The following is an 18,420-nucleotide window of genomic DNA, read 5'->3' as shown; positions in this document are numbered from 1 at the left end:
GTTACACAGCTTATCTGGATCCTTCAACATTTGGGAGGTTTTCACTTGGGGGTCGTTCTCTGGTCCCACAATCTTTGACACCATTACTATAGGATGCATTATGTAATGGTGCAGAGACTGCAAGAGATCCCCCTCCAACTCGCCTTTGTACTGCTGAAGTCCTTGAGGCTATGGTAGATTCCGATGAGGAAAGGAGGGCAAAACTGCAATTTTCTTATATTACACCTTTGAATTATTGGCAGATCCAGGTTTTCTTTATGGGGGGGGGGGGGCTCGCTAAGAAATAAAATTAGTATTCTTGGATTGCGTAATTATAATTAGTTATAGTCGAGGATGTCACTACCCTTTTTCCTTTGGGAATGGACTATGAAAACGAACCTACATAGTCAAAAGCATGTCCATTCGTATTCTTTAAACAAATATTTAAAGTAGTAACAATTTCTATGATAGAGCAAGTGCATGCGTTGGAGAAAGTACTTTCCGCCAAAAAGCAACATAAATTTTCAAATTAAATTGTCAAAAGTACAATTGTCCTTATATTTGCATCCTTTGAAAAACTATTAAAGAGAAGAGAATACTTAAAGAAAGTATTATTTAGCATAGAGTCTAAGTTTCTTTGAAATTCAAAATTTGAGAAATTTCACATTACTTATTTACTTAAGAATAAATTTGGTGGAGGGCAAGGAACAGTATTTTCTAACGCGAAGCACCGTAAAAATATGCGAAGTACCCTTAAACCATTAATTGTTCTTTTGAAAAATTTTCACACAAATTGGCTTGGAAATAATTAATCTTAAAAGGCTGCTTTAAGCTGCGAGGTAGCAATTAACTTATAATTAACTTTACGATAATAAGCCAAAAATTATCATTTGTATTTTTTTCTTTAACGTTTAGGTGTTCGAAAAACAGCTGTTTAAACCGCTGTTTTTTTTATCAAAAACAGCTGTTTTCTTTTTTTTTTTCAAAAAATAGATCAGAAACAGAAACAGGTCTTCTGTTTTTTTGTTCACCTGTTCTGTTCCTGTTCTGTTTTATTCAAGCCCTGTTTATTTTTTTCTGTTTCTTCAGAAAAACAGAACAGTGCCCATGCTTATTTCCGATGGAAGCAAAGAGCGAAGTTGAAACTAAAACGGACAAAAATTATTACTTCACAGCTTATCTAATATATATCAATAAAACTAGTACAAATAGATCAACTAACTGTTTCCCTATGTTTCTAGGATTATAGAAAAGTAGCGCTTTACTGAAAACACAAAAGTCAAGTATAAAAAACAGGAATATTAATTTGGGAGTCAAAAGTGAATATGTAGCTTGACAACAATAACTAATCTTTAGAGTTTTTATAGTCTTACACCAGTTGTGACAACAGTAAATTTCAGTATACACAAATATTAAATTGATTTATCAGGTAGCATTTTGGTCTCACCAGCTATAATACCAATAGTGAGTAATATACGATCTTAAATTGTAAGAAATATGCTTAAGTATTACTTGAAACGAAGATCAAATAAGATATAATATGATCATTTTACTGACGTTCCAATTCTAAAAATCGCATGAGGCGTAACCAAGCTTCTTCACAATTCCAATTTATGATTTAAAAAACCATTTTGTAAGTTCGTAATTCCCAGATATCTCATTCTCGAATCACAAAGAAAAGAAAAAAGTTAAAGTTCAATTCTAATTTTTTCAAAGGAAATAAAAAAGGTTCCACTTCATTTCTGAATTTTCTCAAAGATGTAAAAAAAATTTAAAGTTTGCTCTAAATTTTTCCATAGAAGATAGAAAAAAGTTATGCTTCGATTGTGAATATTCTCCATGAAGATAAATTTTTCATTTTAATTTTGAGTTTTCTCAACGAAGGCAAGAAAAGTTCAAGTTTTCTTCTGAATTTTCTCAAAGAAAAGAAAAAAGTTACAGTTCAATTCTAATTTTTTCTAAAGAAAATTGAAGTGGTTCCACTTCAGTTCTATTTCTCAAAGACGTAAAAAAATGTAAAGTTCTGTTCTAAATTTTTCCGCAGAAGATAAAAAAAAGTTACACTTGGATTCTGAATATTCTCCATGAAGATAAAAAGTTCCACTTTAATTCTGAGTTTTATCAAAGAAGTGAAGAAATTTTCAAGTTCTCTTCTAAATTTTCTTAAAGAAGAGGTGAAAAAAAAGTTAGTTCAATTCTAAACTTTTCCAAAGAAGAGAAAAAGTTTCACTTCAGTTCAACTTTAATTCTGAGTTATCTCAGAGAAGTGAAAAAAAGTTCAAGTTCTCTTCTGAATTTTTCCCCAGGAGAGAAATAGTTCCACTTTTAATTCTAAGTTTTCTTGAATAAGTGAAGAAAAGTTCAAGTTCTCTTCTGAATTTTCTAAAAGAAAAGAAACAAGTTACAGTTCAATACTAACTTTTTCCGTAGAAGATAGAAAAAGCTATACTTCAATTCTGACTTTTTCCCCAAGATGAGAAAAAGTTCCATTTCAATTCTGTTTTTTCTCAAAGAAGTGAAAAAAAGTCCAAGTTCTCTTCTGAATTTTTCCCAAAGAAGAGAAAAGGTTCCACTTTAATTCTGAGTTTCTCAACGAAGCGAAGAAAAGTTCAAGTTCTCTTCTAAATTTTGTCAAATAAAAGAAAACGCTACAGTTCAATTCTAGTTTTGTCCAAAGAAAATAAAAAAGGTTACACTTCAGTTCTGAATTTTCTCAAAAACGTGAAAAAAATTTAAAGTTCTGTTCTTAATTTTTCCGATTCGGAATACTCTCCATGAAGATAAAAAGTTTCACTTTAATTCTGAGATTTCTCAAAGAAGTGAAGTAATGTTGAAGTTCTCTTCTGAATTTTCTTAAAGAAGAGAAAAAAAGTTAATTTAACTCTGAATTGTTCCAACGAAGAAAAAAAGATTCCACTTCAGTTGAACTTTAATTCTGAGTTTTCTCAAAGAAGTGAAGAAAAGTACAAGTTCTCTTCTGAATTTATTCCCCTGGAAAGATAAAGTTCCACTTTAATTCTGAATTTTCTCAATGAAGTGAACAGATTCAAGTGCTCTTCTCAATTTTTCCAACGAAGAGAGTAAAAAATGAAGTTACAGTTCAATTCTGGATTTTTCACTGGAAGAGAAAAATAGTCCCACTGGAATTCTGAATTTTCTGAATGAAGAGGAAAAAAATTCCAGTTCTGTTCTGAAATTTTGTACTGTTGATGAGCAGTCATAGAGTACCACTAATACAACCGCATAAACAAAAAAAATAATAAAAAAAAGTTGAATAGTTTACGAAGTCAAAAAATTTCAAGTCAGAAAAAAAGTGCCACTACAAACATTCTTTTACTAATAGTAAAAGTCACGGCTAACATATCTATATCATTCCCATTTTGTATTTCGAAAATATTAAAGTAATTTTTTTTGTTTTAAGTATATTTCATGTCATTTTAAGACATGTAAAAAAAGTTGAAAAAATTTCGACGTTAAAAAAATATAATATTAAAAAAAAAGTAAAAAAAAAATAACATAAAAAAAGTCTAAAAACTGGGGGGAGGGGCCAAAAATATGGAAGGAGGGGGTCCCATGGAGTTTGGGGAGAGGGGGACCCATGGAGGTTGGGGAGAGGGGGCCCCTTGGAGATTGAGGTCCTTGGTTGTTAGGGTATCCATAAACATCTCACTAGTTGATTTCTAAGGATTGATAAGGATTGTTCTGAATTTCTATGATAAAATTCTTTTCTTGACATCTAAATCTTTATTAATTTCAACTTTTTAGCATACTCCATTCCTAAAGAATATTATACATTGCCCACTTCCCTCATCATGTACTTGTGTATTATTATAGTGGCCACAGCCAAGAAGTGAAAGCTAGGTCAAGTCACGAGATCTTTTCTTTGGCAACTTTGACTTTATTAGTTTCAACTTTTTAGCGTACTCCAATGCTAAGGAATGTTTTAAATCCCCAACACTCCTCAATTGAAACTTGTGTATCATACAGAACACAGCCAAGAAGTAAAGTAGGTCAAATCACAAGATCGCCTCTTTTCTTGGCACCTACTACTTTATTAGTTTCAACTTTTTAGAATACTCCAATGCTAAAGAATATTTTATATCGCCCACACTCCCCAATTGGTACTTGTGTATTATACAGAACACAGCCATTCCACAGATTGATACTAATGACGTCATTCTAGTCATATTCTTAGTCATATTCTATGTCACGTTGCGTAAGACTTACCAACCCCTCAGACTTACCTTAATTGATAAGCAATTTTAATCCCTTTACCACTTTCATACGATTCAATTAAAAAAAAAATTAGTTTCCTCTGTTTCATCCTATTATTCAAATCATCAATTAAGATCATTCAGACCAGAATTATGCAAATGGGATACCTTTTTGCAAATTTAGATACCTTTATGCAAATGAGTTACCTTTTTGATATCTGTAATATCCTACAAGTAATAATGATGAATAAATTATGTACCGTCAGTATCTATTGAGACAGAAACCTGTCTGGCTTGGCTGTTGACCCAGAAACTTGTCTATAACGTACGTTATTTGACAGGCTTTTACCATGGACATTAAATATGTCTTAATATGTAAAGAAGCTCCACTACTTTTCAAATCAATCAGCAACTTTAATAGATAACGTTTTTTCAACAATTCATTACGTACAAAATGAAGTGTTGATCTACAACTTATTGGATCACTTTCCAATTGGAGTCCTGCTTCCACTTCCTCGGATTTATAAACGACAAATGATTTCCGATAAACCAATATTTCGATATACACCAGCAAAGCTTGACCCACTCAAGGAAACTCTGAATACTACTTCGTAAGATTTTGTACTATCTGAAGAAGTTAATTTAGGAAATTACGATAGGATATTTGATGAAGCAAAGCTTTGTCAAAAGCTGAAGTAAAACCTCCAATTAGTCGGTCTAAAAGATCAACACCCATAGCCCAGAGGACAACAAGCGGGAATTTAACGTCAATAAAAAGAAAGCAAAATCTCTGGAAAGCGTATAAGAAAACCAAGCAAGAAAAAGCTATATACATTTAAACTATACCAAAATATGGGAAAATCATTGACACGAAAAGCTAAAGTGGCACATTTTACTAGGAGGTATCAATGGTTCTCGAGCCAGTCATAGAGTAGGAATCATAGAAAATAATTCTATTCCTCAAGAATTCTTCTGCCGGTTTCGACCAAATTCCTGCTAGTCATTAAGTTCATTCTTCCATCAGAGGCAACGCTGTAGCGTTACCTATAGTAAAGGCCATACGGCTCCAATGTTTTATTATTTTTTTTTTCCCCAGAGGTACTTCATATGGAAGGGGTCGTCACATAAACTTCAGAAGGGGCTCATCCGATTGGAAATCCAGAATGCTAGTGCCCTTTTAAGAGTCAAAAGTGATCGGAGGGCAACTACCCCCCTCGCCCTTCTTTCCCAAATGCATCCAATACAAATTTTGAGACAAAATAGGTCAAAGATCATATAAAAAACTCACACATCTCCCCAGGGCCTGGGGGCAGCCGTTTTAAGTTATGCCCTGGGGGCATATATAGTTCTTATGGAAGGAATGCTCTTATAAACTTTAGAGAGGGCTCATTTCATTGGAAATTGAAAGCTCTAGTTCACTTATTAAGAGTCCAAAGAGATTGGAGGGTAACCACCCACCCCCCCCCCTCACGCCCTTTATTCCCAAATGCATCCGATAAAAATTTTGAGATAGCTATTTTGTAAAAAAAAATAATTCAAAGATCATGTAACAAAAACCCCAGTGTCAACACAACCCCCAAGGACCCGGGGGCAGGCGTTATAAGTTATACCCTGGGGGTTTATATGGTTCTTATGGAAGGAATCCTCGTATAAACTTCCGAGAAGGCTCATTTCATTGGAAATTGAAAGTTCTAGTTCATTTTTAAGAGTCCAAAGAGATCGGATGGTAACCAGCCCCCCCCCACGCCCTTTTTTCCCAAAGGCATCTGATAAAAAATTTGAGACAGCCATTTTGTTAAAAATAGTTCAAAGATCATATAACAAAAACTCTCGTGCCGATACAGCCCCGAAGGCCCAGGAACAGATGTTGTAAGTTGTTCCTTGGGGGCATATATGGTGCTTATGGAAGGGACGCTCATATAAAGTTCAAAGAGGGCTCATTTGATTTGAAATCAAATGTTCTAGCTCATTTTTGAGAGTCAAAAGAGATCGAAGGTTAACTAGCCCCCCCCCCTCCACGTCCTTTTCTTCAAACCCATCCGATAAGAACTTTGAGATGGCAATTTTTTTTAAAATAGTTCAAAGATCATATACGGACGTGACATCTCTAACCTAGAGGCACTGTCTGGGAAGAAGGTCGTATTTTACAACTCAGGACCAATTGATGGCTCCGGGTTAGAAAGTGTAGGTCTCATATTGTCCCGACAAGCGGCCACTATGTCCCTAAATATGAGGCAGTATCTAGCAGGATTGTATGGGTAAGATTTAAAGGCCAAAATAACAACTTGACCGTCCTTAGCGTAAACGCCCCAACCAGAGATGCACCTGAACATCTAAAAGATCAGTTTTACAGCGAAATTCAGATAGTCATTGACAGGACCCCCCCTAAAAGATATGCTCATGATAGGAGGCGATTTTTATGCAAGGGTTTGTGGCAGGCGGAATGACTCCGAACAGGCGATTGGCAATCATGGCCTCGGCGAAAGGTGCTCAAATCAATTACCTGCTTATATCTCGAAGGTGGAAGACCTTGATGTTAGACTCAAAATTGCACAGAGGTGCTGACACAGGATAAAAAAAAGATCCGACCACTTCTTGCTAAGGACCAGGCTAAGGTAAAGACTCAGTACAAAGAAGGCGCCCATGCCAAGTCAGAAAATAGATGTATCTAAATTGAAAATAGATAAATACCGATAATCCAATGTCCTTGAGCTCTCTGACCGCTTTGCCACCCTACAAGACGACGCCGAGAGTATTGATCAGGATTCCAACTCATCAGGATGCCCCGCTTCCAAGATAGAGAGAAAATTGAGGAAGTTCAAAGGTCACGTGAAGGAAACCGAAAGAAAAATCCTCGGAGTTGTAAAACGAAAAGCCAAAAAATGGATCTCTGAGAAAACGCTAAAATTCTCTACAGAGAACAAGGAGACAACCAGTAAAAAGTCCGCTGCATATAAATAGCTGCGTCAGGAATGCCATAGGTCTGCAAGAGCCGACAGAAAGACCTACTGGTCAAACTTGGCCGATGAGATGAAAAAAGCCGCTTCACGAAATGGTACAACGAAACTTTACCAGATTCTTGGAAAATGTACCGGGAAGAAAAATCCATCTACCATCTCCCTGCTTAAAGCGAAAGACGGGCAACTGCTCACAAGTAGGGAAGAACGTATCGAAAGGTGGCGGGCACACTTCCAAGAATTGCTGAGACCAGGAATTACTAGCAGCGAAAACCAACACCCCATAGCCTCACCCAACCCCTCAGAAAACCATTCTAATGAAAATGTCTCTACGGACCCACCTACTAGAGAGGAAGTAGGCTAGGTAATTAAATTGCTAAAAAACCACAGAAGCCCTGGAATAGATGGAATCCCGGCTGAGCTGCTGAAAGCTCTACCTGAGTCGTCCGCAGATGAGCTCCATAAACTTGTTACAGATGTATGGGATAATGAATACATTCCCGATGAGTGGAAGACATCGATAATTGTCCCCATCTTCAAAAAAGGAGGCCGAATTGAATGTAAGAATTACTGAGGCATATCCATCGTCCTGATTGCTACAAAGACATTGGCAATTATACTTCTAAATAGGTTCCGAGACGTTAGAAATTCCCTAACGTGACCCAACCAAGCAGGATTTAGACCAGGCATGGGCTGCTGTGATCAGATCTTTACCTTAAGACAGGTTCTAGAACATCGCTTCAAACACAAGCAGGAGACAATCCAAATCTTTATCGATTTCATCACGGCTTTTGACTCGATCCATCGGGGCAATATATGGATCGCAATGAGGGAGGACGGAGTCCCTGAGAAGATTATCAGAATACTGAAGTCATACTACGATAAAACCAAGGCCCAAGTTAGAGTTGATAGTGAGCGTTCGGATCTGGTCCTGATTGAGGAGTGTGTGCGTCAAGGGTGCATTCTGTCACCAATATTATTCAACGTCGTTATTGATTAGATTCTCGTGGCCCTCGACAAGTATAAAGGTGTCGAATTAAGCCCGTTCTTATCTGTCACGGATCTTGATTACGCTGATGATGTGGATATACTCACTGAGTCTGTTACAGATGCCCAGTCCTTGATTAATGAAGTAGCAGGCACAGCAATTTTGACTGGCCTCCAAATAGGTCTACTGAAGACCAAAACAATGTGAACACATGGAAGTGATGACACCCCCGTGATCCTAAGTTGTAGTCAAATTGAGGCCGTTCAGTCGTTTAAATACCTTGGCTCAATGATAAATGCAACTGGGGAATCATCAGAGGAGATCCGGAATCGCATATCCTCAGCATGGAATTTCTTTCTGCAGCTAAAGAACTAGCTTTGGAAGCGTAGCGAAATCTCTCCACGAACAAAGCTCCGAGTCTACGAAGTTATGGTACTCTCTTTCCTTCTCTATGGGTGTGAAACTTGGTCACTGAAAGCAGCGGAAGCGTTAAACTTGGACGTACTCCATCACAAATGCCTGCGATATATACTAGGCATTCGCCTCTCAGACAGAGTCTCGAACGAAGAGGTCAGGAGAAGAGGTGGGGATCGCAAACTTCTCTCTGATGTTGTAAAAATGAGGCATCTGAGGTGTTTGGCCACACCATGCGGAGATCAGAAGACACTATTGCCAAAAAATGCCTCAAATGCCTTCCACTACCAGCATGGAAGAAGAAAGCAGGAGGACAAAAGGAAACATGGCTTGCGACAGTCAAGGCTGACCTAGAGCCTATTGTGGGTTTCCGAAAATACTGGCAACGCTGGGATCGTAACTGGCTTGAAATTATGCAGCCTGCCACGCTCGAGTGAAATCTCTGGAAAGAAACATGTCGTCGTCTGCTGGGCGTCACAGTGATCCTGGATGCGGCTTGAACGTGCAACAAGTAAGTAAGTAATTAGCCCCCCACCACACATACTTTTTCCCCAAACCAATCCGATAAAATGTTGAGAGCCATTTCGTTAAAATAGTTCAAAGGTCAGATAAGAAAAACTCCTGAGTCAATGCAGCCTCCCAGGGCCCGGGGGCAGGCGTTGTAAGTAATGCTCTGGGGGCATATATGGTTCATATTGAAGGTATACTCGTCTAAACTTCAGAGAGGGCTCATTTTATTGAAAATTGAAAGTTATCGTTGACTTTTTAAGAGTCAAAAGAGATCGGACTAGCCCCTCCCCCCTCCACGCCCTATCTTCGTCAAACCCATCCGATATGAACTTTGAGAGAGCGATTTTTTCAAAATGGTTTTCCCCAAATGCCTCCGATGAACATTTCGAGATAGTAATTTTGTTAAAAATAGTTCAAAGGTCAGACAACAAAAAATCCGGTGTCGACACAACCCCCCTCCCCCCAGGGCCAAGGGGCAAGTGTTGCAAGTTACACCCTGGGGGTATATATGGTTCTTATGGAAGGGATGCTCAAATAAACTTCAGAGAGGGTTCATTTGAATGGAAATTGAAAGTTCAAGTTCAATTTTTAAGAATCCAAAAAGATCGGAGGGCAACTAGTCCCACACCCATGCCCTTTTTCCCCAAGCCCATCCGATACAAATTTTGTGATAGCCATTTGTTAAAAAATAGTTCAAAGGTCAGATAATAAAAACTCCGGTGTCGACACATCAACCAAGGGCCCGGGGACAGACTAGCTAAGTTTTATCCTGGGACCGTATATGGTTCTTATGAAAGGGATGCTCGTATAAACTTCAGAGACGGTTCGTTTGATTGGAAATTAAAAGTTCTAGTTCACTTTCTGAGAGTCAAAAGAGATCTGATGGCAACTAGCCCTTCCCCCTCCACGCCTTTTTCTTCCGCAAACCCATCCAAAAAAAGATTTTGAGGTGACCATTTTGTTAAAAATAGTTCACACATCAGATATTAAAACTCTGGGATCGACACAACCCCCCAGGGCCCGGGGATAGGTTTTGTAAGTTATGCCCTGGGGGCATACATAGTTCTTATAGAGGGGATGCTCCTATAAACATCAGAGAGGGTTCATTTGATTGAAAATGGAAAGTTCTAGTACATTTTTAAAGAGTCAAAAGAGATTGAAGGGCAATTAACAACCTCCCCACGCTCTTTTTCCCCAAACCCATCCGATAAAAATTTGATATAGCCATTTTGATAAAAATAGTTCAAACATTAGATAATAAAAACTCTGAGATTGACACAAACCCATTTTTTTTTCGATATTGCTACTTTGATACTAATTTTGATACTTTGATGAACATTTGATTGAAAAAAGTTTGATTTTGAAATAAGGAATTTTTTAAAACTTGAAACTTTTGCGATCAAAAATAAACAAAAATAATTAAAAAAAAACTTTACGAAAAAGAATTTGTTCAAAGAAAATTAAAGGGCATTTTAAACTTAAGATTAGCAGATACAAAAACCTGTTAGAATTCAAACTCAAAACGATCGGAATTTATTATTAAAGAATAAATGAAACCCAAAACGAACAGAAATTAAATATACAATCATAGCAAAAAATATACAAGTAATAATATAAATGAATAAATAAATCTTAAAGCGAGTAATGCTTAAATTGAATATGCAAATTAAGCTTAAAAAATATTTTGCTATTGAATTATAAATGAAACCCAAAAACCAACAGAAATTAAATAAACAATCAATGCAAACAAACATAAAATAGATACTAATGTAAACAAATAAAAAAAAATCTTAAAACGAGTGAAACTTAATTTTGAATAGGTAAATCAAGCTTGAAACGAACAAAAATCACTACAAACAAGTTTGGCTATCGCCTCCTTCTCTCACTAAAAGTCTAAAGCCTACTGCGTCATTGGCGTTTTACTGAAAACTATATGTGTCTTGAACAGTCTTGGAAAGCTTAAACAAAATCAAATTGAATATTTGATATATAATGATATTAATTGTTGACAGACCCATCAGTTCAAGATTTTATTTCACTGTAATTTTATTTTCATTTTCAATGCTGTAGGAACTGGAAAAGAAAATATTTGTAATATAATTCGTTTTCAGTGAAGCGCCTTTAACGCAGTAGGCTTCAGGTGAAGGGTTTTTTATTTACATTTAAGGAAGGGGCCAATATCCAAACTCTTGTTTGTAGTGAAACTATGTTCGTCTTGAACAATTTTAAAAAGAACAAACAGATTAAAATGAATATTTGATGCATAATAATATTAATTGCTGAAAGCTCATCAGTTCAAAATTTTACTGTAATTTTAATGTTTATGTTGTAGAAAATATTTGTTATACAATTGGTTTACAGTAAAGCGCCAGTGATGCAGTAGGTTTTAGAGTTTTACAGTGAGAGAAGGAGGCAGTACCCAAACTCTTGTTTGTAGTATTTTTTGTTCGTTTCAAGCTTGATTTGCATATTCAATTTAAGTTTCACTTGTTTTAAGATTTATTTATTTACTTACATTAGTATCTATTGTATGTTTTTTTGCATTGATTGTTTATTTAATTTCTGTTCATTTCGGGCTTCTTTTATACTTTTAATAGCAAAATTTTTTTTTGTGTTTTAAGCTTCAATTGCATATTCAATTTAAGCATTACTCGCTTTAAGATTTATTCATTCATTTATATTATTACTTGTTGTATGGTTTTTTATGAATTTTTATTTAATTTCTGTTCGTTTTGGGTTTCATTTATTCTTTAATAGTAATCTCTGGTCGCTTTGAGTCTGAATTTTAACAGGTATTTGTATCTGCTGAACTTAAGTTTAAAATGGCCTTTAATTTTTTTTAAAAAACTTTTTCCGAAAGTTTTTTTTTTAATTAATCGATTATAAAGCCACTGTGTCATTTGATTAATAAGTCATTCCAAGAAGGAGTTTTCACCCAGGGACTCAAGTTGGCACGAGTGAAATCTCTTTTTGAAGGAGATGACCATGAGGATCAAGGGAATTACAGGCCAATCTCCCTCCTATCCATCTTTTCTAAAATATTTGAAAAACCAATGCTGAACCGACTAATGAGTTAACTCGACGCTAAACAGTTTTTCCATAAACATCAATTTGGATTTCGTGCAAAACATTCAACGGAACATGCAGGCAAAAGATTTCTTCAGTTTACACGGCAGTCATTGGAATCTGGTCTCATATCACCAGTCATTTTCCTTGATATGAGGAAAGCTTTCGACAGTCTGACCCACGAGATCCTTATCGATAAGCTGTCTCATCACGGAGTTCGAGAGGAGCAGCTGTTATGGTTTTCTTCATACCTCACTAGCTGTTTTATCGCTGCTGAACCTTCAGACGACCAAGTTCAAGTTACTTATGGAGTGCCTCAATTCTTGGGCCTTCAGTATTCCTCATTTCCGTCAATGACCTGTATCGGCTTTTTACTATCACGACACCAAATCTCTGCTGTGGATTATGTCATAAATATGATTCCCGAACCACACCAATAGCTGCATCCAATAAGCATGAAGAATTAATCGCATTCGCTGACGACAGTATGTTAGGTGCATCGGCTACTGATGAAGAATCCCTTATATTAAAGTTACAAACGATGACTGAGAAAGTTTATCATTGGTTTGACAGTAATCGTTTAGCTATGAATGTAAAAAAGTCATACTTGCTTATTTTTTTCCGTATAGGTAAGAGCTCTCCTACAGTAATGGAACTTCCTACTTGACCGATATGTGCGATTCCTTGGGCTTCTGGATGAAAATCTAACATTCAAGTAGCATATTCACATGATAAGAATCAAGGTTTCAAGACAACTGTCATCATAAGAAAACTCAAACAAATTTTTCCTTTTTCTATTTTCTGTCTTCTGTACTTTTCTCTTATTTCTCCTTATCTGTATTATTTCTTACCTACTTGAATGTCTACTTTTCCATCTCTACTTTCCCCCATCCGTAATCTCCGGATATGTATACACTTTCGCCGTATTCAATGGCGTTCCTTTATTTCCACGGAGATCTCCCAGCATGTTTTTCTAGAATGTTTCAACGAGTGAGTGAAGTCAACCTATATGCAGTTCGAAATCGGGAGGATATACTAGTTCCTTCCGCCCTCTAAGTGCGTTCAGACTTGGGTCTCGCCGTTGCTGTGGGGCATGACTTGAACTCTATTCCTGTTGGGGTTCGGAATTTCCACACCCATTTAAAATAAATCTAAAAAGATTTTTGTCGGAGAAGAATAGTTCAATGTAAAATTTTTAAATAAAGCAGTTTTACATTGGATTTTTAATGGGTTGATTTAGCGTTGGTTCTTTATGTCGATGATAAAGTGAGATTTGTTGTTGGTGTTAGGTGATGTGGAGATCGGTTGTCTTCGTGTGAGCATTCGTATGAGCAGTACTTCTTATTTATCTTTGTCTAGGTCTAGTTCAGTAACCTGAAAAAGATTTTCCCAATAACTTTCCTTCTGGAAAATCCCTCCTCCCCATCCCCTCCCTGCAAAAATCCCACCCTAAAAAAATGTCTGAATATCTCCCACTAAAAAATACTAGGCTATATGTGAACAACGGGCAAATTGAATAACTTACAATCTTTTCTTTGGAGACTATGGGAACCAAAAGAAACAATGAATTGACAAATTCGAATAACTTGATTTAAATTCTTTTTTATTATTCAGTCCCTTCAAATTCGAATAACTTGATTAGTTGTTCAAGCCCATACGGAAGAGAAAAATCATACAAGTTATGGCGTACGCTGAAATCTTCATGGAGGGTGACGGCAGACTTGGCGTAGTCACCCCGAATGTAATCAAGAGAAGTTTCAAAGTAGCTATTGATCTGACAGGCTGGGTTGTTATATATAGTCCCAATGATCACAGACTTATTTGGGAGGGTCGCCCTAACCCACATTGCTTCTTCGCCTGCTGAGTTTGGAAGATTCAGACATGAGTATGGTGTATGGATCTTTTATTAAACAGAAACACCTCCACCATATTTCACAGCATCAGTACGTACTCGGTCTCACCTGAGGAGCGTGTAACCCTGTATGGCAACCTCACTGCTTGGTATCTCATGCTTTAGATTGATCACAGTAACGCGTATAATAGATGGTTTGACAGAATTCACCAAATATAGGAACTAATCAAATATATAAGAACTGGAGACCTCGTATATTGCAGTGGACCACTGTAAATAACTCCGAATAGATTGGCCATGGGCGTGCAGAAGATCGTCGATGAGAGTCAGTTCGGTCCAAGGCTTATTTTGATGAATTGTAACCAGGTAAGACACCTTGTCGAGTATAGGTCGGGTATGTTAGTATAGATTGGGTGTCGGTCAAAACAATCTTGACCGATTCTTGAGAAAAAAGTTGTGGCTAATATGTTAACTTCTTGATTTTGTACTTCTACTGGATCATCCCAATGGAAACATGATTCTGAAAGAGTAGAGACAGCTGAAATTTACACCAAAAACATATCAGGGGACACTCGAGACTATTCACAATGTATTCGTACAGAAACCAGACTGAAATACCTCTTAACTTTGTCGAATATTAGGGGCTACGTCAACGTCATTCACAAAAGAGTGATTTGATAAAGAGGGTGTGAACTTTTGAGACTATCAAACCGACATTAAAATTGCAAAACAAACGTCTGATAAAAAAACGAGTTAATAGCAACTTCCTGGCTTCCCTCGAGTGTCACAGGTAAAAAAAAAGGAATAAAAAAGGAATAAAAATCAAAATTATACATGGTGCCCGACAGAACCATTTGTCCTGAAAGAGTTAACGTTCTCCAAGTGAGCTTTTAATAATACAATATATATCTAAAGTCTGGATTATTTTTGAGTAAAAGCAAGACTTTTGTTCAAAAACAAAAAGTAGAATATATTGTTTCTTTAAAAGGGTTAAAACAAAAGATATTATTTGGTAGTTTCAAAGTCACCAAAAGAAATTTGCACTTGTCCAGTATTTTGGCCGTCCTCAAGCGAGCTGGCGATATACTGCAATATGTGTTTGGCGTCTGGAGTGTTTTCAAGAAGTGTAACTGCTTCAGCCAGACTCATTTCTTCTTCATTTCCAGCTAGTATTTCTGTCCAGTTAGGCTGAGAGGATGATCCAGGTTTAACAATAGCTCTTGAAGTCAGTCCACTTGAGGAAACTTCACGCAAAGGAGTCTGCGAGAGAAGCTTATCTTTTGAAGGTGTATATTGTCGTATGACTAATTTAGCTGAGCTTGGATCTAACGGACGGGGAGATGGAGCCCTGGTCTGGATGAGCCGTGGAAGTGGTGCTTTTTGTGGCAGCCTTTGGGAGAAAGACATAGGTGGCCGCAGGACGGCTTTCAAAGGGTTGGGGGTGTCGCGAGTCTGGATACTAGCATTTGAACGGGAAGCCATAGCACTGGCTTGTGTTTGTGGAGAATTTGGATCTGATGACGTTACCACTCGAATTTGTGGTCGAAGAGGGGTCAATGTTCCTCGTTCTGGTTTGAAAGTTGCACGAATCTTCTGATCGAGAGGCAAATCTGGTAGGGAAGGTATTGGAAAAATTCTAGACAAAGTTGACTTTGAAGTTTGTGGTGCCCTTAGCGGATCAGGTCGGGAGTTCATGGTCTCTGGTTGTCGAACTGGACGGATGTTTCCCCTTGCTGGCTGTTTTAGTTGGTCTGAAGGTAGTTGTTGCCTGCGGGCTGTACCAACAGATATAGATTGCTGCTGAATGGTCCACTCCTCGAACGACTCAGAAAACGATGATAAATTTCCTGAAAATAGAACAAAGAAATGTTCAGCATCTAAAAATTAGATTAAACAAAATAGTATTTTTAAATATATAACTGACGAGGAAGTAAAGACAACGGCCAACTGAAAATTTTAAAAACTAAATATCTTTACAATGGGTAGTAGATTATTTATATAATATATTAGGAATCGCTTTATTATAATAATTATTTTGTATACAACTTTACACAATGAATTCATGTACTGCTTAAAAATGAGTGCTTTCAATCAGTGAAGCGAAAACGCTAAAAATTTTCCCCATTACAAACTTCTGACTCATAATTTTGATTCTGAAACGATTTCGACTTTTAGTACCATTGAGTGGACTATGTTCATCACAATTAATGATGATCTGAGGGATTTAATAGCTTATTTAATAAAGGTTATTTTTTTAAGCTTCACCACTATTTACTTTTATTTTTAAAACCAAATTTCCCGAGTTTGATTTATGTTTTTTTTTTTTTTTTTCACACTAGGAATAGAATTTAATTTATCAGAAAACATATATATGTATACGAGAATTGCAATTTTCTGTTCTTATATGTTACGGTTTTATTATCTTTTTTTTAATATGTTTTATTGCTAACGAAAATAAAAAAAAAATCGATCAATTTTCTCCAAAAGCAAATGGAGGCAGAAATGCAGAAACCATAAATCCTGTTAAACGCAATAGGTGAAAATGGGATTTGAGAGAGACTATATATAGGGAAAAAAATTGAAAAATTAAAAAAAGATAAATTAGGACGATACTGAAGAACAAGAGAAAATGAAAAATACTAAGTGACAGTAGCTTCACTATATAAGACAAATTAAATTAGAAAAAAAGGAAGAAATAGATACTGAGAAAGAGGATAAAAAGATTAGGGCATTGAGAGACACGAGAAAATTGCAAACCAACCAAGTGACAGCAATCAAATTACAATGCGAAAAAAATATTGCGAAAGACGAAGAAACACATCAAAATAATAATTTACGATTTATGTAGAGCCGAAATATTCATTTAAGGTTTGAACAAATTTCATTGTCTCGGAAATTCCCTACTGATTCACCTATTGTTTATTTTTATGATAGAATGAGTGTGGGGTCTTCATTGTTATTTACGTCTAACTCAAAACTCGAAACGGCCGACCCACCCTTAAAAACTGGTTCAAACGACCCACTCCCTTCAAAACAAGAATGTTCCAAAAACTGATATTTTAAAATCCTTTATCTAACTTCGTCTGTTTAAGAGGACTAAATCTTCAAAAAATCAGTACATGTTTCATAAACGACTAACTAAGGCTAAGGGTTGTTCGAATGAGAGGCAGGCGTGATATCGGCAGGGTGTGTTTTATAAGCAAGATTTGTTAGTAGAAAGTATGGATCTGTAGATTTGTTAATTAAAAGTATGGAAGAGTAAAATGAAAATACTGAAAATAGACATAGAAAACGATTACCCCAAGTGCCCTAAAAAGTAAAATAAAAAAATTTGTCCTGCCACCCGGGAAAATTGATATTTCTTTTTAGACTGAAAATGAAACCGGAGGTTTCATTTCATGATGTATATCATAACTACACAAGGACGACTTTTCGTGTCATGAACGACCTACGCTTCCATTGTTAAACTTGAAAATCTTCAGTTTTTCTGAGAGGCAGAAACGACTAGCGGAGAGCTGCCTCACTATTATTCTTGAGAAGACAAGAATTGGGTAGAAAGGGTGGAAATTGCTTCTGGCAAGTAGCACCAAATTCAAATTATTACACTCTTGACTTTCATACAACTTCTAACTTAGACTTTCTTCTTTATTTTGTTACCAATGACTGCAAAAGGTGATTGGTATTTTTGAAAATCTTGCAAATCAGTCACTGAGACCAATTGTTAATGCTACTTTCTCGAGAAAATCTGATTATGACAATGGAAGCGTGGGTAATTTTCAAATAACTTTTTCAGTCGTTATTCACGACAATTTTAACTAATTGGTCTTATAAGCCAGAATAGCTTTCCAATAGCTTTTCGCTACTGGCACATTTTAGCCGTTTAGACACAGCTTGTCGTGAATGACCAATTATAGTCCAAGTTATTTCCACACTAAGCTATATTTCTAAACACTTGGCCACATAGTCTTTCAAGGCTATATCTACTTGATTTAATTGAACTCTATACCACTACAATACTTTTGGTACTAGTAACTTTAAGTACATATTGGAAATGTTTGCGTACCTTAACTACTGAAATAAGATAACAGAACAAAAAGAAAAACCTGGCAGCACAAGTAATGTGGTTTTTAACTAATATTAACTGACATAACAAATCACAATTAGCATTAGGTGAAAATTTTTTTTTTAAAATACTTATTATATTTTGTATAAAAGGAATAAGCTAATGACACTTCTTTTTTTTTAGCAGGAATACGCTGTGTTGAAAATTAAGTAGTTGAAGTGTAAATGGGTAAAAATTCAAATAATAGCAACAAGGAAAAGGAATTGAGATAAAAAAAATACACTATGTAGATACGATACTCAACATTAAAATGAAAAACGACTTTGCGGTGCATTACTTTCCAAGTTTCGAGATCCATAAATTATTCTTAAAATTGA

At 36.1% G+C, this 18,420-nt stretch overlaps 1 protein-coding gene across 1 annotated transcript in view; it reads right to left on the bottom strand.

Annotated features, from left to right (window-relative positions):
• Positions 1 to 14,935: 14,935 nt before the first annotated feature.
• Positions 14,936 to 18,420, bottom strand: part of LOC148944527 (uncharacterized) — a 62,378-nt gene continuing 58,893 nt past the window's right edge. The window contains exon 4 of the mRNA XM_089100412.1: positions 14,936 to 15,827. Coding sequence (XP_088956538.1) covers positions 14,986 to 15,827 — 842 coding nt within the window. The 3' untranslated portion in view covers positions 14,936 to 14,985. The remainder of the gene's footprint in view (positions 15,828 to 18,420) is intronic.

Source organism: Artemia sp. Qi Xiang Cuo, chromosome 14 (genome assembly GCF_049724085.1).
Source record: "Artemia sp. Qi Xiang Cuo chromosome 14, ASM4972408v1, whole genome shotgun sequence".
Lineage (NCBI taxonomy): Eukaryota > Metazoa > Arthropoda > Branchiopoda > Anostraca > Artemiidae > Artemia > Artemia sp. Qi Xiang Cuo.
This window is presented reverse-complemented; position numbering and strand designations above follow the sequence as displayed.